The 26239-nt window shown below is 38.1% G+C and overlaps 1 protein-coding gene across 1 annotated transcript; it reads right to left on the reverse strand.

Moving 5' to 3' along the window:
- Nucleotides 1-1038: 1038 nt before the first annotated feature.
- Nucleotides 1039-26239, reverse strand: tfap4 (transcription factor AP-4 (activating enhancer binding protein 4)). The gene is made up of 7 exons (XM_028814306.2): nucleotides 25708-26239; nucleotides 12368-12533; nucleotides 11766-11864; nucleotides 11278-11448; nucleotides 9960-10109; nucleotides 8077-8244; nucleotides 1039-5385 (listed from the first exon to the last, which is right to left on the reverse strand). The coding sequence occupies exons 1-7, from the start codon at nucleotides 25794-25796 to the stop codon at nucleotides 5194-5196; spliced, it is 1035 nt and encodes a 344-aa protein (XP_028670139.1). The 5' UTR covers nucleotides 25797-26239; the 3' UTR covers nucleotides 1039-5193.

Here is a 26239-nt window from a genome sequence, read left to right on the forward strand (position 1 = left end):
GGCCATTTGAGAATTTCAAACTTCAGATACCATGTGAGCCATACAGAATGATCTGAAATGATCTAATACACCACCTCCAGAGGTTATAGGCCATTTTATGGAAACTGACAATTTGGATCAAGTCTTATTATGGAAACTTACCCCAAGTCATTTAAGAGGCCTAGTTTTCACACCAAAAATCAACAAAACATTACATATACAGGAGTTAAAAAATGTATTTATTGAAGTTAGCTGGGGCAATGCTTTAAATAAGTTTTACAAATACATATAATTTATATATGTATTTATAAATCCATATATAAATAACATAAGCCATACGGAGGTCTGTCTGTTCATGCAGAAATGGCCAAAAGCATTTCTCACCAAATTTTGCATGTGCCTTGCCATTGATCCAATTTAAAATATAGGCTGTATGACACCTTTTATTGGCTAAATGAACAGTTTACAGATTAGTGTCAACTAAAAAAAAGAAGAAAAAAAAAAGGACTGATATGGGGACTATTTCCCTTTTGGCAACAGGAATGAACTTGGGCGAGGCAAGGGCATTGTCAGCACACAAAACGCTTACCACCGGGTAAAGCAGAATCTCATCTAAGACCACAGGTATTTACAGCGTTTTCTTATCAAAAAAATTTGGATAATGGTTTGTCTAGCAGGATTACTGCTTTTGTCCAAGACTACATCTTTTGTCTCATCATGGGTTGTGATAAATTTTCAAAAGTCAGTTCCTTACCCCCTGCGATGGTCCGGCGCTCTGTCCAGGGTTTGTTCCTGTCTTGTGCACTATACTAGCTGGAATGGGCTCCAGCAGAACCCCCGTGACCCTGTTCAGGACAAAGTGGGTTAGAAAATGACTGACTGCTCCTTACCTCCCCAAACCATTTATACCCATGCAACACCGGGTGCTTTGGCAGGTAAGTACTACAGTGGTTCCAGACAAAGGATTCCAAGGAGTCATTTTGTTAAGAGCCCCAAAATATAAAGCAGTTCTGACATAAAGTGAAGCATATACAAGCAAAATAAAACAAACAAAAAGCATTTAAAAAACAAAGTACAAATTTTATTGTTTTTCTTTAAAAGGCACAGGCCTTTTCCAATATTTTTTAAACAAAATAGAATAGCTTTTCAATGACAAGGACATTTTTTCAACAAATTAAAAAAAAGAAAAAAATAAACACAAACAAAACCCCCACAAACATCAAGATTTGTAAAAGGTTTGTAATAAAAGGGGATTACAAATGAGTGACACACTGTACAAATCCAAATGAAAATAGACTGATACAGAGAAGGAGGCAACGGTTGGGGATGAACACTCCCATTAAATTTCCAGGACTAATCTTTCTTAAAGAAATGATCACAAAATTTAAGTGCTTATAATGGTGAACTCTTGCAAACTTTGCTCTCACCCACCTCCTCAGGTAGAGCAATCGTTAGTCTTTTACTATATGAAAAAGAAACCTGTGGCCTTATGGTGAACCCCATGTTTCTGGGGTGGTTTTGGTGTCCAATTCCATACAGCCTTTTAAGAGAAGCAAATTCCAGTATTTTGTTTTTGAGAGCCTTGCACACTATATGAACTCAAAATTATCCATTTCTGAAATTTAGTAAGAATGCTTGCTAAGAGCTTACCTTCTATCTCAAATGCCTTTTTTTGTTTAAAAACATGTCCACGTGTAATGAACAGGTGTAGTGAAACAGCTAATTCATGAATTCCTTCTCACCTGAGCCTGTTTATTACAGACTTACTGCTAAAAAAAAGTTCTCTCTCTCTCTCTCTCTCTCTCTCTCTCAGTACGTTCTTTTCCTGGCCGAGGGTACAAACCAGAACACACAAATTCCAATTTAATGGACTTCAGTGTCAAAAGGTGGAATACTGGCTACAACGAACCCCTGCAGATAACTACTGTGGCAAGAGGAACAGTCCTGAACTCCTTGACTTTATGCAAAGTTGGTTATAAAAGCATATTATTTTAAAATGAAAAGTGACCTTTGACAGGTCAATGGCCACCAAACCACAATCATGAAAAGAGAAAAGAAACTTGACAGACACAACCTTACATTTCAATCAGTCCTAATTTCCAACAGCTCATTTCAATCTGCAAAAAAAAGTATAAAACTAATTGACACCCCAAGGAAAAGGTTAAAAAAGTCAATATTGCCTCCATTCTGATAACCATAATGCAAAATGTCACCATATGACTTACAGCAGCTTAGATTAATACCCTGCTAACAAACCAAATGTAAATTAATATGGTTTCCAAAATGATTTTAACCCCTCCATGGACTATCTGGCATTACTATCTGGAGCCAGAACGCTCTGAAAATATGAAAAGCTTGAGTAAACATGCACAGCCATCACTTGTGTGTCAAGGCTGACATGACAAGTCTGTTCAATGAATATACCAGTTTTGGCCAGAAGCAATTTAGATGTAAGGAAAACAGCCTAGACAGTTTTGCAAGCAGTAGAAAAAAGATTATTATTATTACTACAATACTGAATGAGACAACAACCTCCAGTTCTGGAGACCACTTAAAACCATATCTGACAATACCTGCCTGGAGCAAATTAAACGCTGTTCCTCCCCTTCCTATTGGACTTACAGTTTCTCTTGAATGTGCAACATCAATTAGATGTTTAGCTTTAGAAAAAAGGCCAAAAATTAAAAAGCAACAAATTGTTGTAGCAAAGTTAAGAAGTGCCATAGTTTTCAAGTAGCACCAGTACATATGGACACCCCAATAGGGATGTAGAATTTGCCTAAGCCAACAAGACACCCAAGACAAAAAAAAAGTTTATTACCCAGTGTCACTTTGTGGCACGTCTTGTTTTTAAGCTTAGCTATTATCTAAAATAGATGTTTCTATAAACTGTATTCTCTATAGTAAATTACAATCAAAACCACCCTCTTTTAACTGTGAAAAATTTGAATTTGAAACAAGTGATATTTAGACTACGTATTGTGAAATGTCAATGTTTGTAGGAGTTAAACGGTGTTAAATGACTGATATTCCAACATAAATTGCTTTATACAACATATTACAAAAATGTTATAAATCACCAAATGCAGACTGATATGCCAAAACTTTAAACACAACATACACTACAAGGGAATAAAGAATCATGAGATTATTTAGAGTCAAATGAGCCCAGAGCACTCCCTACATTTGGTTTTAAATTTTATCCATTGTCCGTGTTACTCAAACCAAAGTCTAGGAGGTATTGGGGATCACAGCCCCACATACTACTAGCTTAAAATTTGTATCCTACACCAAATTTTAATCAGCTAAAGAAATGACAGTACACTACATTGTGCCAACATTCTTCAGAACCCTCTTTTGTTATAAAATAAAAATCCTACATTACCATATATTTGCTAGTTTAAACCTACAAGGAAAATTACAAATATCCAGATAAAAATTTGCTTTTGAAGTGATTACCGTTTGCTGGGAGCTCTGGGTGGGGCAGTGGTACTGGCCGTTCAGTATATGATTGTGCGTTTTGAGCGTGCATAGACTGACACAGTTCTAAAATATCATGTAAACTTGTTCACTCAAAATTAAAAATTGTAAACTTTACAAAAGGCAGAAAGAGTAAACCAATATCCATGTATATTCAGAAATGTAATGACTCTTCCTGGTGTCACCAGCTAGGGCATTAATGCACACTAATTTCTTTTAGAAGGAAAAAGTTCATTTTTCCACAGAAAGCTGCTATTTTCACAAAATATCAAATATACTTCCTGGTACATTATTTGGAAAGAAAAATATTCTTGAAGTGCTAACTGATAGTGTGTAATGGAAAGGTTCAGCTAAATTCTACTGGGTTGTCAGCTGCTTTCTGTGGCATACCCATCTGGTACAAAATCAGACTTGTAACAAACATCTACACAGACATATGCCATTAGGTTCAATACTTTGAAAAATGTCACAAAGACAAGAACAAAACAAAAAAACAAAAAAAATTTTACACCGTGCCATCCACTTACAAATTGAGCCCCAAAATTCCCTGATGGAGCTGCATTTTTTTAGAATGGCAGGGCACAAGGATTTTTCTGTATACTTATATTAAAAAAAAAAATCATCTCCAATATATAGTACACATACAGACGGGACTTTGAGAAGGATAAACTGGGAAGAAACAAAGTGCTTAACAAGCCTTAGATTTTACAGACCTATACTGAGGAACTGTCAGAAACAATCTTGAGATATTGTTGGTCAGGGGAATTAAAATGTTTTAAACAGAAATAAAAGGGAATGTCAAGACAAAATCTGCATTAGGTTATAAAACAATGCATATCTGGGGAATACAAAGCTGCAGGGAAGGAATCCAATATTCTCATAATCCCCAAATAATGTAGGAAGAAGGGGTTGGCAAGATTATTTTCATTAAAAAATATTTTTCTGTCACTGGAAAGTTTGTCTCTTGCTTGTAGTAATGTACCAAAAGATAGCTCGGAGACTCTTCCAGGAAACAAAACAGTTTGCTCAGGTATACCCTACATTTGTGGACTACAGAAATCACATAGCAATTTCCAAGTCCAGAAAAAGTCAACATATAGCTTATTTTGTATAATACCAGAGCTCTGATATTAAGCTGACCCCAATACAGCAGCTTAGCCTTCCATTAGTAGACCAACAGGAAAAAAAATACAAAATATAAACCTCAAAGCTTTTTACTTTTCCTTTGTTCACTGCATCCCATTCACTTAGTTTTTGCAACCTTGCAACCCAAAATGAATGAGGAGGTGAAAGGCCAAGTGCTTCACTTAACCGTCCCAAATGCCCTATCAGAACAGTCAGTTCTCAGCTATTAAACATGCAGGCATGTCTTGCAAGACTGACCATCTTCTCTTAAAAAAATTAAAAAAAAAAAAAAAAGGCTTTAAAAAATAAAAACGAAGTCCCTCACAGTTTCCAGCTGTGTGTAAACCTCCCTCACTCAGCCTTCTGTCACAAAATGTTACAAGCAGTATGGGAGGGGGCTTATGTTTTGTTTTCTCTTGGTTTCATACAGTATTCAGAAGTTTAAAACATAGATAAAAAGGAAAAACTACTTGCTTAAGGTTTCAAAATTCAGCCGACTCTGCTCTGAGAGGATCTTTCCCCAGCAGCAGAAGGAGCAGCAGCCGCAGAAGTTAGGCTTATTGGCCCCCCTACCATTCCTCCTCCTCCTCATCTTCCACCCTACCCCAATCAGGGAAGTGCCCTTTCTTCAACCATATTCTCCTTGCTCCGTCCTGTATCATCACTCTCTTCTTCTTCACTGTCAGATGCGGTGTCTGAGTCAGCAGCATTAGGGAAGGCCCGAAGTGGGGTCACAATCACTGCTCTTCTTTGATCTTCATCTCCAGCTTTATCCTGTGTTCCTTCAATATGCTGAATTGCCTAGATCAAGGGAAAAAAAAAACTCTCAGTCTATATTCTGGACTAACCACTGATTGGCTACAAGAAGTCCACTGAATGTCAAAATAGATAATACACAAGACAACAGTCTCATATTGTTGAGGCTGCATCACTATTTAGATAATGAAAGCCAAGTGACTAAGCAACTGGGATTCACATATTTTACTGCTAAACTTCTCTGTGTGGAAATGGTGCTCACTACAGAGAGTGTCTGGCAAAGATTATTCATATTGACTAGATACATACATTGCAAAGTTTCACTGGGCTCCTGCAAAAGTTGTTTATTCAAAGGCACAGAAAAGAAAACAAGGCCAAAAAGAGGCCAGAATACATCCTGCATGATGAGAAGCAACACAACCTTCCAAGGCCAGGAAAGTGAAGATCATGCTGTCCAATTAATGGCGAGGTTTGAGAAATCAGGTAGGAGGCTCTTAAGCCTATAGCTAGTAGTCCCGAACTTCCTCAAGAAGGTTAGGCCTAATGTGTGTAAGAACATCTGAGGCCACAAGTGTAGCCAAAGAAAGGAGTTGATTCTGGCATGCTGTTCTAGCTAGTATTGGGGAAAGATATGAACAAGTCAGAAGGCTAGTTTGAGATGAGGGCTTAATGTTAAGAAGTGAAGTGGGCCTGAGAGATTGACAAAGTGTGAAGGGAGTATTTTTGGAATGGTGTTAAAGTGGGGAGGTTTGCTTGGGCCACACTACTTGATATATGGGAGAAACTAAACTGCTCAAAAAAATTAAACGAACACTTTGAAAACATCAGATCTCAATGGGAAAAAAAAATCATGCTGAATATCTATACTGATATGGACTAGGTAATGTGTTAGGAAATGAAAATTATCAAACTACAGATGGCAGAATTCAAAGACACCCCGAAAATCAAAGTGACAAAATGAAGCAGCAGGCTAGTCCATTTTGCCAAAATTTCATTGCAGCAACTCAAAATCATATTCAGTAGTTTGTATGGCCATCACGTGCTTGTATGCATGTCTGAAGTTCGGGGCATGCTCCTAATGAGACGATGGATGGTGTCCTGGGAGATCTCCTCCCAGATCTGGACCAGGACATCACTGAGCTCCTAGACAGTCTGAGGTGCAACCTGGCGGCGTCGGATGAACTGAAACAATGTACCAGAGGAGTTCTGTTGTATTGAGGTGAGACGAGCATGGAGGCCAGTCAATGGTATCAATTCTTTCATCCTCCAGGAACTGCCTGCATACTCTCGCCACATGAGGCCAGGCATTGTCATGCACCAGGAGGAACCCAGGACCCTCTGCACCAGCGTAGAGTGACAATGGGTCCAAGGATTTCATCCCGATATCTAACGGCAGTCAAGGTGCCGTTGTCTAGCCTGTAGAGGTCTGTGCGTCCCTCCATGGACATGTCTCCCACTGACCCACCACCAAACCAGTCATGCTAAACAATGTTACAGGCAGCAGAACATTCTCCACGGCTTTTCCAGACCCTTTCACGTCTGTCACATGTGCTCAGGGTGAACCTGTCAATTCTAGTATTCTATGGCAAATGCCAATCAAGCTCCATGGTGCTGAGCAGTGAGCACAGGACCCGCTAAAGTAAGAGTTCCCAAACTTTTTTCAGCCGCAGACCCCTTTACCAAAAACTTTTAAAACCGTCGACCCCCTAATTACAGGCAATGGTTTTTCATATCCGTACTTGCTTTGATATGTTCGATAAGACAATGAACAGACATGTTTGTGCTACATGTATTTTCATGCATTCTTACGTGTGACTCTTTTAATGACACATTTTACCTTTTCGTTCGCAAATTTGGTATGTAATGTGTTTTTTTTTAAATGATTTTACTTCTTAATTAGGTACCTATTGGAATCATAGATATTTTGAAGTAACAAACAAATAGCAGTAGTAAGGGGTCTATTTTTGCTGTCGTTGACCCCCAAATTTTTTCATTGAAACTATCGACCCCTAGAAAGTTCAAATCGACACCAAGGGGTCAATATCGACCACTTTGGGAACTCTTGCGCTAAAGGATGTCGGGTCCTCAGGCCACCCTCATGAAGTCGGTTTCTAATTGTTCAGTCAGAGACGCACACCAATGGCCTGCCTGCTGGAGGTCATTTTGTAGGGCAATGGCAGTATTCATCCTGTTCCTCTTTGCACAAAGGAGCAGATACCGGTCCTGTTGATGGGTTAAGGAGCTTCTACGGCCCTGTCCAGCTCTCCTAGTATCTCCTCCATGCCCTTGAGGCTGTGCTGGGAGACACAGCATACCTTCTGGCAATGGCACATATTGATGTGCCATCCTGGAGAAGTTGGACTATCTGTGCAACCTTTGTAGAGTCCAGGTATCACCTCATGCTACCAGTAGTGACACTGACTATAGCCAAATACAAAACGAGTGAAAAAACAGTCAGTAAAAGATGAGGGAAAAACGTCAGTGGCCTCCACCTATTAAACCATTCTTGTTTTGGGGGTTGTCTCATTGTTGCCCCTCTAGTTCACCTGTTAATTTCATTAACACCAAAGCAGCTGGAACTGATTAACAACCCCCTCTGCTACTTAACTGACCAGATCAATATCCCAGACGTTTTATTGACTTGATGCTATACTCTGATTAAAAAATGTTCCTTTAAAACAGACAAAATTATTTTTTAGTACAAAAGCAGCACAATCGTAATGTCTTGCTTCCTACCTGCACAATGGTGTCTAGGTTCTGTCGTGATGTAGATACTGTATTAATTACAGAGGCTGGCCCCATGGTTACTACATTCACATGATGTGGCAGTGGAGGAGGAGCTGGGGCAGGCACAATTACAGTAGGGTGGTGAGTCGGTGCCAGAGTTGTAGTTGATGATAAAAGCTGTACATAAAGATAAAGAGAGAAAACATGTTAAAGTACAGCCATGCATCCAAGTAGTATCATATACACAGTCTACCAGTGAACATCTTGCAAATTCCATTAAGGATCACTTTAGTTCCTAATATCCTTTGCTAATTCACATTTACACTTGCCAAAACAAGGTCTGCTCAATAATAATCCTCTCATCAAATTCATCTTTGTAAAGTGTGTACAATCACTGTTCTTTTATTTTCCTGTCACAGACAGACACAATTGTTAGTTGTCCAAAAGTATAATCCACTACTCCATCAAATTTACTTTTTTCCCTGGGAATTGCATGTAAGTCACAGAAAATGAAATATAAGAGACAAGTTTTGAGATATTATAGACACTAGTGTAGTACTTCATTCACAAGCTATTTTAGTTGTTCTGTTTCCAGCCTATGGTTAATTTAAAATGCTACTGAAAGGATCATCACGAGAATTAGGAAATATGTTCATATAACATATACTGTCAACTCTCTATTTTAGTTTCTAATTAAATTTAGAGTAAATTTCATAATTCTTTCTTAAAAGGAAGTGTTATTAAAAGACACTGGTTTCCATGACTAAAAACAACTCATACCTCATAACATTCAAAGCACACACTGTGACAGAAGATGCAAGTGATCCAAAAAAACTTGACTTTAGGAATTACTGCCCTAAATAGCAGGACCTCCAAACTTTGGAAAGATCTGTCAGATAGTGTAACCTATCATTGAATTGCACTAAATCCAGAAAGGAAGAGTGTGGTGAAGTGACCAATAACCCGAAGTCTGCTAGCTTCAAATGAGTGTGGACCTTCAGAGTACCACCTGTAAGACTGTCATTAACTGCAGTCCTTTTATCTAGACCTGTTAGCATGACTCCAATTCCATTTCAACTGAAGTTTATGGATCTCCAAATCACAATTTAATCTAATGACTGCTTACTGTACTGAAGGATTTATGGTTAAGTACTTCTTTACTTATGCTGGTCCTCAGTAAATCAAATTCTGTTAACTGTTTCTGTTCAAATCTAATTTGAACAGAAAGATAGACATCAACCAAACACTGCATTTAAGCTGAAGGACTATCTGTAAAGTATGGTAACCGCATAATACTCTAGAGATGCGATATTCTTTCAAGGCACTGGCAATGTACTGAGACTGTCAACTATGAATTACACCAAATATCAGAGAATTCACAAGAGAATGACTGAAGAAGAAAAAAAAAAGTCAAAGCCCACTTTTAAATTATACTGAGATGCTATGGGAGGTTAACATGCAAAAAAGCTCCACAAAAAGCACACAATTTAAGCAACCCTATTTAAAATGCTAGGCGTTGATCCTTCCTAGCCAATATATACTATTTCTATAAAATTACACGAAATGTTTACATGAAGTTATTTCCTAACATAAAGGGAAATAACAGATCTTGAAGCCAAAAGTGAACTATCATTGTATACTGCTTTTATGCTGATGATGGCCAATTAGATATTGTACTTTGTAATTATAGGTTAATTAGATTAGGTAACCTTAGTTTATTGATATTCTGATCCTCACTGCATTGCTATGAGATATTTTACATATCTGAAAAGAAGCAAAACGTCAAGGGGTATTCTTACTTGCTACCGCAATTTAAAGCTGAAATTGCTTTTTAAAACTGTTATAGACATGTGCAAAGCTTTCCTCCTTGATCTCAATGCCAATCTACTTACCTGGCTGGCCCGAATGGACAGATCTCTATCCAAACTGTCGTGTTGCTGTTTCAGACGTGTCTGTTCCTGCTCTTGTTGTTGCTGTAGCTGCACTTGCTGTGCAATCACTTTCAGCTTCTCGGGGTACATGTGGGCCTCCAGTGTGCGGACCTATTAGATAAAAAGTATGATACAGTTTAAGGGCACTTCAAATTCCTGCTTGTTACCATTAATGAGAACTATCAGAGTTCTAATCTATAAAAATGAAGTCTAAGATGGCAACAATCATCTCTTTTCAATGAGTCTTCATCACTTTAAAACAGGAAGCATTTCAGATTATATTGTGCACATGACATAATACACAAATTCCATATAAATTGTACAAACTTAATTATTAATATTAAAGTTAAAACCAATCACTTAATTCCTGCATAAGGCATGACAGCATGAAGCGTTCTGAGGCACTGAAATGTTTGACAACACCTACCAAATAAAACACAGCACTCTTATTTTACTCAAATTCCTTTGGATCGTTAATGGATTTTTTTTATTGTCTTCTTTTTACTTTATAAGTTGTTTTACTATATTGCAAAGTCAATTTGTACATTGTAGGAAAACTGTCAGAACTTAAGAGATTCCTTTCTAAGCTAGTAATCGAAAAGCAAACTTGAATTTTTGTTTCCTTATACTAGAAGCACATAGTTTGTGGTAAATAACAGATTGCTTCCTATAATTCCTAAAACTACTGGACATATCTCTTCCATTTGCAGATCTTAAAAATGTCAGCTAATCAGATAAAGACTGAAATGCTATACAACTTTACAGTCTTTGCAAAACTTAAAACAGAATTTACAGCCACCAGTAAAGCAAAATGTCAAAGCAACTTTTATTACACAAATACTGTAAATAAATGTCATTGTACTTTTAGTCCTTGCTTTTGTCTGTTCCAGACATCTTTATGTATTCAAATAAATGTAAAATTAGAAGAAAGGGAAAAAAAAAAAAGAAGCAATATGCTGTTATAACATGTGCGTGCCTATGCACTCAACCATCATTTTGTGCTTGGATATCCGAACTTTCCAAAACATTGACAAGCACCTAACAGTAGCAGCCATGTTGTCTAAAAGTTTCTAGTTTTCTGCACTCAGACCCCAAGAACTGGATTAGGTCTTGAAGATTACCTTCCTACTTATGACCCTTCAGTGAAATTATGTGGTTATCATATACATGCAATGAATTATCAGAAATATGTTACATCTTTTAGGAGTTTCCTTATCTCCCACAGTACTGACTCTCCACTGCTTTAAGACCGCTAACAAACCAACTTAATCAACTCTACCTGCTCTTCTAGCATCATCCTAATAGATCGCTCCTTGTCCAGCTGCTGTCGAAGTTCAATCATCTCTCTACGCAGGTCCTCTGCCTTGTCATCCTCCAAGATATCTGGTGAGCCAATGCCTTCATCTTTATCTTCAGCCCGCCTCCGTTTTGGTGAAGAGCCACTGAACTCCTAAAGGATTAGAGATCATCATTTAAGGTCATGTGTGTAAATACATAATTAAAGATGCTATTTCACATAGCTTAAAAAAGAAGCAAAGAATACTTTGCAAAGGTTATTTATTTACTAATAAGGTTTTAAATGGCTAACTTAACTCCAGATTGTTAATGCAAGTTTTAAATGAAGAGCTACTCAAAAAAACAGTGCATCCACTTCTTTCTTGAAAGCATACATGCTAGACCAGTCCTGTACAACTAAAATGTTGAAAGTTATTCTGCTCTTAAAATCAATTAATTCTGAGTCTCTCAAAGGAAAAACATGTACTTTACCTGAATGAAACGTTTCAGTTGAGTGTTCTGCTGCAAAAGCCGCGTCTTTTCCTGTTCCAGTGAGAAAATATACTCGGCTGTCTGCTGAAGTATGGCCGCCTATTAGGATAGGGAAAATGGTGGACATTAAGAGGAGAAGATATGCAGTTCCTAACAGCCATCCCTAGAAAAAACACTTTTAACGCCTCTTTCTCTAGGGACTTGCTTTCACAGGACGACTCCTCTGGAGAAATCCACATAATAGGTAGTCTTACATGCTAAAGATGTATCCCTCTTTCTGTTTTACAGAGTCAATGGGATAGCAGCAAATTAGAAACTCTCTCAGTCAAAGTTAGTACTATTTTTTGCACTTAGTCATTTGCTATCAGCTCAGCTATCATAAGAATTAAAACACAAACTAGGACAACGCTTCTTTATGAACCCTAAAACTGTTTCCCCAGAGACTAAGGGCTATCTATAACAGAATATAGAACTGCATTACATTTTTAAGTTTATCTGACAGTTTAACTCGTTATTTTACCATTTGTTATTATACTAATAAACTAATTCGGTACGTGTAAAGAGAACCTTACAGAAAAATGAGAAAAGCAGCTTGTACTTGCCTTACTGAGCTTTTCCCCATCAGTATGAGGGATCAATGTTTTGAGGGACTGAAATCCAGCATTGATACTCTGCATTCGGCGCCTTTCATTACTGTTGGCAATTTCCCTGCGAATTCGTCGCTCTTGATCTCTCTGAGTCTCTGGTGTTAATGGGATATTTGCTAGGCTGTAAGCAGAAAAAAAAATCCCATTACACAATAGTTCAAACATAAAGTAAGAGTGCCAAATTTTCAATCAGACACTGTGAACAATGTTGATGCTTAATACTCCAACCAAAATTGCTCTACAGATCAAATCCATAAATCTCATTGTAAAATCTACACTTAATAATTTAGAAGTATTTCTCCTGTGCATTTGTCTTGTTCATGGGCATGTAACATTTAATAAATGGAAAAACAGCAATATTAAATTAAACATCATAATGCCTCCAATTGCACAACCAGATGATTTAAACACCCTTTAAATATTTACAAAATGGGTTTGGAGCAAATCCTTTTAAACACTATTAAAAAAAAACATTACGAAGTTACTTAACAGTATGCAGCCATAAGGGTTTGTTTTATTAGTTGTGTAGAAGCTAATACAATTTGATTGTAATAAGATAACACAAATTGACAGTGGATATCATTTACTAAAGTAAATGTGAAATTGAGAATAATACTGTTAATATAAAAAAAGTAAAAAAAAAAAAAAAAATGTTGAAGTATATAAACCATGAATTCCATTCATTTAAATCCTGAGGGTCAAACTTAAAAGGCAGAAAGATGCGCATGAATCAGCTACTATTTTCACCCCCTTCATACTTATACCAACACGACCCACTTTATAGCACCTGTCCGTGTAGCTAGAGAAATATATCCGCATATATAGGAAAGATACATTAAGATGAAAGATTTTTGATATTTACATTCATTCATTTAATTTTCAAATATAGTTTCTTTCATGTTGGTACTCATTAGAAATAAACATCTACAGTAATATTAGTATTAATCCATTTTTTAAACTTAAAAGAAACAGAAAAATTAGTCCTTCACAGTGGAACAAAAATCAGCATATACTTTCTGCTCCTGCCAGAGGTTTCTATTCACTGCTAGTTTTATAAGTGATTAGACTGCACCATTCAAATCACAGTCCCAGAATTTAGTGATAGCTGGACATACAGAATATATTTCATCTTTAGCAGTTTACAATGTGACTGAATCTTTTTCACAAAAAACACTTCTCAAAACAGCATGAAAGTACCTACTACTAGATTTATGTGTGATTAACAAGTTAGCATAACATCATACTATGTTTTAGCCCCAACCAGACATTTTAAAAACCTGATCTGCTTCTCTTCTAAGGAATTCTGAGGAAATCAAACCACTAACTTTAAGTATTATTTTATTCCTAAATGCCACAAGTATGAAGGAGTTATAACACATGGTTGTTCAGAACTTAAACTAATGATGACTAATTCAGAACCAAGCAAGGAGAGTTAAAGTTATAAGGCACACTCTGGACCCCCTGGAGGTAACAATGAAGGAAACAATTAAAACAAAACTGAGCATCATTATGAGCAATGCTACACATCCTCTTTGTGACACACTAACATTGAGTACCTTCATCTAACAAATTATTCAATAGAAGTGTGTCAAGAAATGTTACGGGGGCTCCTTTATACCAACAGCAATACATCTGCATAATGCCTCACTGCGACTGTGAAAGCCAAGTCAGCACTTTTCTTTCTTTTGAATTTTCTTGCTTTATAGTCACTCCAGTGTGTGTTCAGACCAAAGTGTTTCCATATTTATTTTCTTACTTATCTATGTATATATTTATTTCAAGAGCTTTGTAGAAAGGCAAATTTCCCACCTTGGGACAAAAACAGTTCTATCCAAAAACAATACAGCCAGACTGAGGTACTAGCTCCATCCTGCTTAAAATCTATGGCCTTTAACATACAATAAAATCAACAGGATAAGAGTCTATTTCAGTTAAAAAAAAAAAAAAAAAAAAAAAAAAAAAAAAAACACAACCTACCACAGATCTTTAATTTAGTTCCAGAAAATTCAGATGCATTATACTGCCCACTACCTGTTAAGTTCATAAATGTGCTTGGGCACAAAAAATTAACATAAATTGTCACAGCTAACCGAACTAAGCAAATCTAAAGAAAAAAAAAACAACATGTGCATTCATGTGGTTATTTGCTTTGATTACGTATTTACTTTATTTACAATTCTGAAAGCTGCTTTTTGGTTAAATTGGCCTTAGGCTGTGTAATTATTGTCAAGGACAAACAGACACCACACTAAACACACAGACAAAGCCAAGGAATTTCTACCCTTCAGCAGTAAAACCAAACATATGCTTTAGTTGACATCATCTGGCCATATAAAGAACTGCATTTAAAAAAAAAAAATAACACTAGATGAAACCTCAGGAAATGTACAGAAGACGTGAGGATCTTCTTAGAGGTTGGAAGCATGCATTGCTGCACCCACCACACAATGAACCACCTGGATTGAGACTGGAGTGTTGTGGATGACACCTCAGCACCACACTGGAACAATGTGAGGTTTTTTTTTTTTTTTTTTTTTTTTAACAGTGGCTGGAGTGCCAAACCTGCCACCAACCCCCCAGTTTTCTTAAAGGTTTGATATTTGTAACACAACTTTAAGTACAAAGACTAAAAAAGAATCCAGACAGAATATGAAACAGATAATCTTTATATATAATATGCTACCATGGCTGTCCTTTGTCTGTCCAGAATTTTAAATCACCTGTAGCTGGCAAACCGTTTGACCTATTGACCTGAAACTTGGTACACATATACTACCTGAGGTCTACTATCTGCTTTCGGGGTGATGATTAACCTCCAAAGTTATTCCTCTTTTTATTATTTTATTATAGAATCAACTCTTGGCAGCGGCCAGCAGGGCGGCGCATGTGTACGGGCACTGTTCTCATCCCTACCACCTTCGACATCACTTCCCCTACCTCTTCATATCGTAATCAATCTTGAGGCAAATTGAACACTTAAGTGCCAGCTTAAGTGAAAAATTGAAGAAAACGTACTAAATAATTGCAAAACAAACACTGACTTAATCAGTTTTACTGTGAAAAGATGTCGACTTAAGAAGAGGAGAAGCGGGCCACTAGAGTGGAGAAAATAAGAGCTGCTCAGAAGCAGCAAGCACATAAACCTCTGAGCAAACGAATGCTAAACGTACAGAGAAGGAGGATGAAAACTATAAGTCAAGTGTATTCACTGCATGTTAATGTGCAGTACGCCCTTACTGGTTATATATATTACAATAGCACAACTAGAAAAAATGAACAGAGAACTGAACAGCAGGATAATCTGAGTGTGCTTTGTTTTCTTATAATGCAACAAGCACCAACATTCAACTGGTCACTCTCTAGAAATTTATCAAAATAGTACATTCAAGGTCTTACAATGTAGCTGTCATGAGGAATGCTCAGAAGTAATGCAGCACTGCCAGCATATCATGACTGTTTTACAAAGGTGTAGAGATTATGGTGGCACTGGCTATGAGTCTCAGTTGTTCCCATTAGTGCTATTATGAAGCTTATGATTTTAAACTTGTGCAACTTTTAATGCTCTTTCTTTTACTAAACAATGTAGTATGAAGAACAATTGAAAAAATGAACAGATAAAAGACAGAAGGATCTGCAGTATTCTTCTGGATGCTCAGCTTGATTGAGTAAGAACTGCCACTCGTTAAAATTCTACTAACTTCACATTAATTAGCATGGCACTGTAGTTACAGTGGTGTGAAAAACTATTTGCCCCCTTCCCCCTTCCTCATTTCTTATTCTTTTGCATGTTTGTCACACAAAATGTTTCTGATCATCAAACACATTTAACCATTAGTCAAATATAACACAAGTAAACACAAAATGCAGTTTGTAAATGGTGGTTTTAATTATTTAGGGAGAAAAAAAAATCCAAACCTACATGGCCCTGTGTGAAAAAGTAATTGCCCCCTGAACCTAATAACTGGTTGGGCCACCCTTAGCAGCAATAACTGCAATCAAGCGTTTGCAATAACTTGCAATGAGTCTTTTACAGCGCTCTGGAGGAATTTTGGCCCACTCATCTTTGCAAAATTGTTGTAATTCAGCTTTATTTGAGGGTTTTCTAGCATGAACCGCCTTTTTAAGGTCATGCCATAGCATCTCAATTGGATTCAGGTCAGGACTTTGACTAGGCCACTCCAAAGTCTTCATTTTGTTTTTCTTCAGCCATTCAGAGGTGGATTTGCTGGTGTGTTTTGGGTCATTGTCCTGTTGCAGCACCCAAGATCGCTTCAGCTTGAGTTGACGAACAGATGGCCGGACATTCTCCTTCAGGATTTTTTGGTAGACAGTAGAATTCATGGTTCCATCTATCACAGCAAGCCTTCCAGGTCCTGAAGCAGCAAAACAACCCCAGACCATCACACTACCACCACCATATTTTACTGTTGGTATGATGTTCTTTTTCTGAAATGCTGTGTTCCTTTTACGCCAGATGTAACGGGACATTTGCCTTCCAAAAAGTTCAACTTTTGTCTCATCAGTCACAAGGTATTTTCCCAAAAGTCTTGGCAATCATTGACATGTTTCTTAACAAAATTGAGACGAGCCCTAATGTTCTTTTGCTTAACAGTGGTTTGCGTCTTGGAAATCTGCCATGCAGGCCGTTTTTGCCAGTCTCTTTCTTATGGTGGAGTCGTGAACACTGACCTTAATTGAGGCAAGTGAGGCCTGCAGTTCTTTAGACGTTGTCCTGGGGTCTTTTGTGACCTCTCGGATGAGTCGTCTCTGCGCTCTTGGGGTAATTTTGGTCGGCCGGCCACTCCTGGGAAGGTTCACCACTGTTCCATGTTTTTGCCATTTGTGGATAATGGCTCTCACTGTGGTTCGCTGGAGTCCCAAAGCTTTAGAAATGGCTTTATAACCTTTACCAGACTGACAGATCTCAATTACTTCTGTTCTCATTTGTTCCTGAATTTCTTTGGATCTTGGCATGATGTCTAGCTTTTGAGGTGCTTTTGGTCTACTTCTCTGTGTCAGGCAGCTCCTATTTAAGTGATTTCTTGATTGAAACAGGTGTGGCAGTAATCAGGCCTGGGGGTGGCTACGGAAATTGAACTCAGGTGTGATACACCACAGTTAGGTTATTTTTAACAAGGGGGCAATTACTTTTTCACACAGGGCCATGTAGGTTTGGATTTTTTTTTCTCCCTAAATAATAAAAACCATCATTTAAAAACTGCATTTTGTGTTTACTTGTGTTATATTTGACTAATGGTTAAATGTGTTTGATGATCAGAAACATTTTGTGTGACAAACATGCAAAAGAATAAGAAATCAGGAAGGGGGCAAATAGTTTTTCACACCACTGTATGTCCACGGGTTGCTTTTTGTTTCTAAATACACAACCAATCCACGCCTGCTTGAATGTAAAATGTAATTGACCTCTTATACATTAGCAAGTTGTGTTAGCTTCAGTTGCAATGACTGCAAACACTTCCTATAATTTAGTATCAGTCCTTCACATCCCTGTGGAGGAATGTTAGCCTACTCTACCTTAATACAGAAACATTGGCAAGTATTTGAATATAAACTGCTTGCTTCGGGTACTGCAACAACACATCTATTGGGTTTAGGCTAGGCCTTTCACTAGAGTAATCCAAGACTTTAACTTTGTGCATTTTCAACCATTCTGGTTTGTGGACTTTGAGTCTTGATATGCACCTTCTCCAGGAAAACATGAGGCTGAAATGTTTTCTTGACCATCACAGAAACCACACAGGATAAGCAACATATTAAAAATATACCATGTCTGGTTGTATTTCCTTAAATTAAGGAAGTGCTTTCCAATAAACAACCCTGTGTATGCCTACACTAACTGTCTTTTCATTGCAACTGTGAAGTGTTCCGGGCACGTCTAACCGGGAGGAGGCCCCGGGGAAGACCCAGGACACGCTGGAGGGACTATGTCTCTCGACTGGCCTGGGATCGCCTTGGGATTCTCCCAGAAGAGCTAGAAGTGGCCGGGGAGAGGGAAGTCTGGGCATCTCTGCTCAAGCTGCTGCCCCCGCGACCCAACCTCGGATAAGCGGGAGACAATGGATGGATGGATGGAATTGTAATGCAACAAGTATGGTAATAAATGGAGGTTGGCCATAGGTGGTTCTCCATACCTTTGACAAAGTGGTCCTTGATCCCAAACATTTTCAAAATTACTATGTTGAGTCAAACAAAGGTGGGAATACAGAGTTCTCCCTCTATCAAAATAATCCTTTCCAAATACAAAACGTGTTCATTTGGAAACAATACTTTTGCGATTTCAACTTCCTCTTCAACGCTACCCCTACCCAAAATGCGCACAATTATCAAGAGTTTGCATCAATAACCGTCAGAGCTTTCTCAAGATGAAAAAAAAGTCTATCAGCACTAATTTCTTCTCCAGACCTGAAGTGCCTCACAATGGGAAACAACCGCCAGTATTAAAAAGACCATGTTAAAAGTGGTAGTAAAAAGCTTCCATGGTATGAACTGTAAACCTTCTCAGTAAAAACTACCTGGTCTATAATAAACACCAGGCGATGATCACTTTTAAAAAATATTATTGAATTCAGCAACTCATGCAATCAGAAGAGGAAGTCCTGCATTCATTAAGAAAAGATCCAAACCAAAACAAAAACACTCAACCAGACAGCGCAACCCTAGACATCAGCAGCTGCATTACAGCTGTTCAAGAGACACTGCACTTTACGTCACAATGGACTGGACTAAATGCATTTTGATTGGTAAAACATTACAAAACTATGAATGCTTATTTTTAGCAGTCAGTCAACAAGAAGAAAAAGTTTAACTTTGGAAATGGAAACATTTGATATATGAAAGAATAAGTTAAATCCATAGGTCATCAGCAGAGGTAGGTGGGGCATACTTCTCACTAGCTTAAAGTAACTTATAGCTATTTCATATGAAGCCTTTAATCATCACCAAATTGCATTTGAGGCTACCATTTAAACAATATAAGGAAATGTCAAAAGGCACAACATCAACTAGCTGACTAAACACAGCACCTGCACATACTGCTGGAAACTGCCATGAATACACAGAGGTGCATTTGCTTCTTAGTATACATTTCATCAACGACGATAACAACACAGTCTGTTACTTGGCCCCCACAGGTTGAACACTACATTGCCTTTAGGACTGTAATATGATCTCTAACTTGACATTGGCCAGGAATGTAGTTTCTGCTTTTCACTATAGGCTAGAAAAGCAATTTCTGCTTTCGTCCACTGTACAATAACTAATACAGAAACTAATGTTGATCTTTTAAAATTCTCTCAGCAGCATAATAAGAGTACACTGTAAATTGTCATCAGTGTGACTGATATTACAGCATAAACCCAAAAAGAAAAACAGTCCTCACTGGACATGTAAAGGTAAAAAAAAAATACAAATGTAATTCAGTTCCTCAATTAAATGTATTATTAAATACATGGATATGATCTATGTGTGTGATCGCGCTGCCCTCCACAGTATTTAATTGATCCTATATGAAGACTCATGTTAAAAAACAGAGTTAAATGGATATTTAGTTAGAAAGATCTAACAAGCCAAACAAACTTTTGCAGAGTCTGCTTGCTGACAGAAATGAAGTTTTCACTATACATTCTAAATAAGACCATCATAAAAAAACCAAGTGACAACTTGAAGTGCAGTGCAACAGTGTTTAAAAGCATTATTTGGCTGACACCTCAATCCAAGGACTTACAATATTTGAAATACAATTGAATACATTTCTTTTGTTTTTCCAATTGGAGCACAAGCAGGTGAAGTGACTTGGAGGAATGTGAACCTACAACCGCAGGGTTTGTGGGTCCAAAAGTTAACTGTCTGAACAAGTGGTTTCCAAGGTCAGGCCAGGCTGTACCACTGTGGCTGAAGGTTTTCGTTCATACAAGTTTCACAAATCAGTGGGTCACTTATATGTCTCATCAATCTGATAGTTTAGCTGTCTTTTTTTTTTCTCTTATTCGTCATTCAGAAATGTGCTCTAGTACGATAGTTGCATTTAGAAGAGACTTTCTTTTTATAGAAATTGTATTGATTTTATTGTAATCATTCCATACAAATAGATCAATTTAAAAAAAAAAAAAAAACAGGATTGAAAACAAATCAACCCAAGAAAGAGCATGGCCAACAGACTAAAACTTAAAAATAGTAAAAACAAATACATTGAAGAGTTTAATAGGCGGATATAGTTAAATGGAGAAGAAAAAGAAATGGGGAGAGAATCTACTTCCTCAGTGCTTTAAGAGCTTATTCTAAAATATTATTGATTAGATCCTGCCAGGTTTTGAAAAAGTTCTGCACAGATCCTCTAAATGAGAATTTGATTTTTTCCAATTTAAAATAATATAAAACATCAGTTACCCACTGACTTAAAAGAGGAGAGTTAGGATTCTTCCAATTTAGCAAAATAAGTCTGTGTGTCAGTAGTGTAGTGAAGACGATCACTGTTTGTTTGTCCTTCTCCACTTTAAGCCCATCTGGAAGAACACCAAACACAGCTGTTAGTGGATTAGGAGGGATTGTGACACCAAGGCTGTCTGAAAGGCACTTAAATTTTTTTGTCCACAATGATGTTAATTTGGTGCAGGCCCAAAACATGTGACCCAGTGAGGCTGGAGCTTGATGGCAGCGTTCACAGGTTGGATCTTGCCCTGGAAACATTTTGGACAATTTCAAGCAAGACAGATGTGTTCGGTATATAATTTTGAGCTGAATAATTGTATGCTTTGCGCATATGGAGCTGGAATGAATTCTCTGCATTGCTACCTTCCACTCCTTTTCTGATATGTTGAGTGAGAGATCATTTTCCCATTGTCCTCTTGGATCTTTAAAAGGGAGGGACTGTAAAATATTTTTATATATTGCAGAAATGCTGTCTGAGTCCTCGAGACTGAGCATATATTTTTTCCAGCATAGACGAAGGTGGGAGATGGGGAAAATCAGGCAGGTTCTGTTTGACAAAGTTTCTAATTTGAAGATAGTGAAAGAAATGTGTTGCTGGAAAATTAAATTTGGAATGGAATTGTTCATACGATGCAAAAATGTTGTCTATATAAAGATCTCCAAGCAATTTAATCCCAAATGTTTTCCAGATATTAAAAACTGCGTATGTTTGCGAGGGTTGAAAAAGGTGGTTCTCAAGCAGAGGTGCCACAGATAAAAGATTCTCCATCTTAAAATGCTTTCTACATTGTTTCCATATTCTGAGTGAGTGAAGCACAATTGGGTTATTAGTATATCGGTGATAACTTGCATTTATTGGGGCACAAAGCAGGGAATATAGAGAAGTACTGCAAGATTTTATTTTTATTGCGGACCAAGCCTGTGTATATGTTCATCTATTTGTGTCCAGGTTTTTAGCTTGTATGTTTTCTGCCCAGTAGTAAAACTGACAGTTAGGTAAAGCCATGCCACCTTCTGTCTTAGGTCTTTGTAGAGTTTCTCTTTGGATACGTGGATGTTTTAGGTTCCAAATAAACGAGGTTATGGTTGAATCTAATTGCTTAAAGAATGATTTATTGATGTATATTGGAATGTTTTGAAATAAAAAGAGAAGCTTAGGAAGGATACTCATATTAACAACGTTAATTCTTCCAGCTAGAGCGAGATGGAGGGTTGACCATCTATGCAAGTCTTGCTTAATTTTTTCCATACAGACGGCGAAATTTTGTTGATAGAGATGTTTACTTGTGATATTTACCCATAGGTATTTAAACTGATCTGCAATAATAAAAGGGAAGGTGTCCAATCTAATATTGTATGCTTGAGAATTCAATGGAAAGAATTCTCTCGAAAGAAGTGGTTCAATGGCAGTTGCAAATAGCAGTGATGACAAGGGACATCCTTGTCTGGTACCACTTTCTAGTTTAAAGTAGTCTGAGCAAATGTTGTTAATACAAACTGAAGCTTCTGGATTGGTATACAGTAGTTTAATCCATGCACAAATATTCGGGCCAAACCCAAATTTCTCTAATGTAGTGAAAAGGTAGTTCCATTCAATCATATCCAATGCTTTTTCTGAATCCAACAATAAAATCTCCGAGGTGTTTGTCTTTGCAGGTGAAAATATTAAACAGGTGTTGGAGATTGGAAGCCAAGTGTCAGCCTTTAATAAATCCAGTTTGATCTTGTGATATTACCAAAGGCAGCAATTTCTCCATCCTTCTAGCTAGGACTTTGGAGTGTATCTTAACATTATTCAGAAGTGAAATTGGTCTGTATGATGCACATTGTAATAAGTCCTTGTTTTGTTTAGGAAAGACGGTGATTAATGCTTGGCGAAAACACACAAAGATATGCCCAAAAAACCCCGCAAATTTCTGAATTTTAACAACATGTATATACACTAAATAATTCTGTATACAAAATAAGAAAAAGACTAATTATATCATTAAGAAAAAATGACTGAACCATTTATTTGTATAACTGTTTAGAAGCAAAACCTAGAGCAATAACGGTACTGAAATTGGGAACCCATGGCTTATAGCACTCGGGTTTCCCAGGTGGTAACACATTCAAGTACTCGCCCATGTAAAGAATGGCTGAAAAATAAATCTCTTTTCAATAAAAACAAACCACCAGGAAATTATATTCAGTACAGCTGGTATAGATCAAAAACTTGACCCAACGGCATGAAACACAACATTAAGTTAATTGATGACACCATCATTATCAGACTAATTACAGATGGTAATGTTACAACATATAGAAAACATGTGAATTGACATGTGTTACCAATAACCTGGTACTTAACACCACCAAGACAGTAGAAATGATAATTTACTTTTGCAAACAGGAATTGCAACCCCTTTCCCAAAGACCCCCACAGAAATTAATGATTCTACAGACAATGTGGTAGAAGCCTTCAAATTTTTTAGCACAACTATTACAAACTCTCTCATCTCACAATTACCACCATTAATAAGGCTTAACAGCAGATGTAATTTTTAAGCCAACTAAACAAATTAAATACTTCTCAGATTACTGTAGTACAATTCTACAAAGCCATAAGTGAAATTATGATCACATTCTCCATTGTTGGTTTAGTAATGTTCCACTCCAAAAATAAATCATACTGTCGTGCGAGGTCTGCAGAGAAAATAATTGGCTGTGCTCTTCCATCTGTTGTAAACCTGTATGCATGTAGTGTCACAAACCATGTCAAAAGGATCAACACTGACTCATGTCAACCAGGTCATCACTAGTGTTGGATCAGTACTAAAATTTTGACTTTAATATGAATACCAACTTGTGCACCTCAGTACCAGTACCAAAATGGTTTCTGAAGTAAACAACAGACTCATTTGGCTCTTGGGATTTGGAGTTATATCTTATGCGTAAATTTGTTAAGCATGTTATCTTTTACAGGTTTTTGATAAACATGAACATTTTATTAGAACTGTGGCTTGTCATTATGACAAAAAGTTGCACCTTGTTTTGGTATAGATATTTTGTACATGTTTCATTAGTTTAATAAGTATGTTTAAATGTATTTTTATTTTAGTATTTTGATGGTCACTGAACAATAAGCTTACAGTATTTAATTTTGTCAATAAGAACGAACAGGAAACACCTGTAGTCTACAGTTTAATTATAAAAATACCACTTTAATATAAAACGTTTTTACATGACAGATTCTGCAGGTGTTTAGTGTAAAAAAATGAAAAAACTGTACCAAAATCAACCAATTACAGTAACATGAAATTGATAATCAGTATTGGTCCTTAAAAAAATCTCATGAGAGCATACCTACTGGCATATACCCGACCAAACAGGTAAGTAAATTTAAGGCAGAACAGTCTATTTTCAACAAATGGTATTTCTGAAACTGTGTCCTCCCAAACATAAATTATTTTAAGGCTCAAAAATCTGGGAGAGGGCACTGTCCTTAAAACTCACTGCTGCAGAAAAGGCCAAAACCCCAGTATTTCTGGAAGTGTATTCTACCAGAGAAAAATTGAATTAATTTACTTCAGGGCTCAAAATCGGGGGAAATTTTTTTCCAGCAACTCACTGTAGTAAACAGAGAGCGCAAAAGTTAACACCGGGTCATGTTTTTGGGTTCCAAAGTAGTCTAATCAAATTCACAGTCTCTCTCCGTGACCGAGTTCGGTATATTTGCAAAGTTCTGTTGAGACTGGTGCAAAGGTATGGAATTGTATGAAAAACACACAAGAGTTTTACATTTGATAAATGACTTAAAATAGCAAATCCTTTTGCAATAAAACCAAAACACCAAGAGATCATGCGCTCTATAACCAGAACATGTGGAAAACATGACCCCATCAGCACGAAACTTTTTTGGAAAGCACGGACCATCACGTATGAAGCCTACAATTCCCATGAAGCATCGCGCGAAGTCGAAGCCCACGTTTCCCATGGTGCAATTTTCTTCCGCCTCTTTTTCGACAGGGCTGCAGGCGCAGAAATAGGCCTGGTCTCCGACGTACTCAGACTTACACACCCCCTTTAGCCAAACACGATTAAAGAGTCTGTTACAAGAGTTCAGACGCTGTACAAAGTGCTAGTAAAACAATGTAAACGTAGTCCCAGTTGTCGGCACAAGTGACGGCGGCGCTCCCAGCTTCAGGGAGTCTGGCGCAGACGTCCAGCCCCACGCCATGAGAACAATGCGACTCGTGCGCGAGCAGCATGGCACAATCACGCTGCAGAATTGTGCCCCGCCATGAGGCGAGCCCCGTAAACACGGCGCGTTCTGCGCTTCTGCACAGAGCGTTCCGCGCTTTTTCAAGCCCAAATTGCAGTCCTTGATATATGTAAAATAAAAAAAAAACAACTATACACCGTTACCCTGAACGGTTATTCTTCCAGCATGGCCGCGTACCACAATAAGCACTTGGATCCTCCCCTCACGCAAAAACAACCGTTGGGCAATGCTCTTGGAATTGCTTGTGAGGAAATCACGGTAGAGTCGCCAAGGACGGCAGCCCTACTTGCTAGAGACCCGTTAGACGCTGCCGTAGCCGCCGACTGCTTGGCGAGCTGAAGAGAGCATGGCTGGGCTGGGAGCGCAAACCACGTGGGTTGTGTTTTGTGAGCCACAAAATGCGCCCCCGAATGAGCAGACGACGCGCGTGGCCACTTTTTGTCACTCGGGGAGTGCAAGACAGGCGCGTACTCCGGTGGAACGAACACACGGACAAATAGACACATGCACGCAACGGGACCACGGCCGAACCTCGCTGCTGGCGAAGATGCGCGGGCACCACACCAGACACACACATACCTACCTACAGAGTCCGCCAATCACTTCTTTCTCCGTTTTCCTAAAATGTTGTAACGAAGGCACCTTCTGCGTGGGTACCATGAAATACTCCATAATTCTTTCCCCCAGTTTCTTCTGCTCCGTCGCCTCCTTTGTACCAGTCGCACGCCAGGAATCCGCTTTGCTTCTTTTTTCCTCTTATTTTTTTACCTGCCTTCCTTCGGCCAAGTGTGAAGTGAATGTGTGTTCATGTGTGTGCGCGCGCGTGTGTCTTCGGCTCCCAGCTGATGGGGTTTCCTCGGCGCGTGTGTGTGTGGCGCTCGCGCGCGCTCTCACTCTCTCTCTCTCTCGTTCTATGTACGTGTGCGTTTGCAGCTGATCAGATGTCTGTGTCAAGGCGGGAAACAGCTGGTAAGAAAACTAAGCACAACCTACGGCCTCCTTCCGCAGAGTAAGGTACTGCATGTAAACAAAGGACTATTTAAACCTCGCTAGGAGGAAAACATGGGGAGTAAAGCCAGCAAAGAACCCCATCGCGCGTATCAGCGCATAAATCC

The sequence above is a fragment of the Erpetoichthys calabaricus genome, chromosome 11 (genome assembly GCF_900747795.2).
Source record: "Erpetoichthys calabaricus chromosome 11, fErpCal1.3, whole genome shotgun sequence".
NCBI classification, from domain to species: domain Eukaryota; kingdom Metazoa; phylum Chordata; class Cladistia; order Polypteriformes; family Polypteridae; genus Erpetoichthys; species Erpetoichthys calabaricus.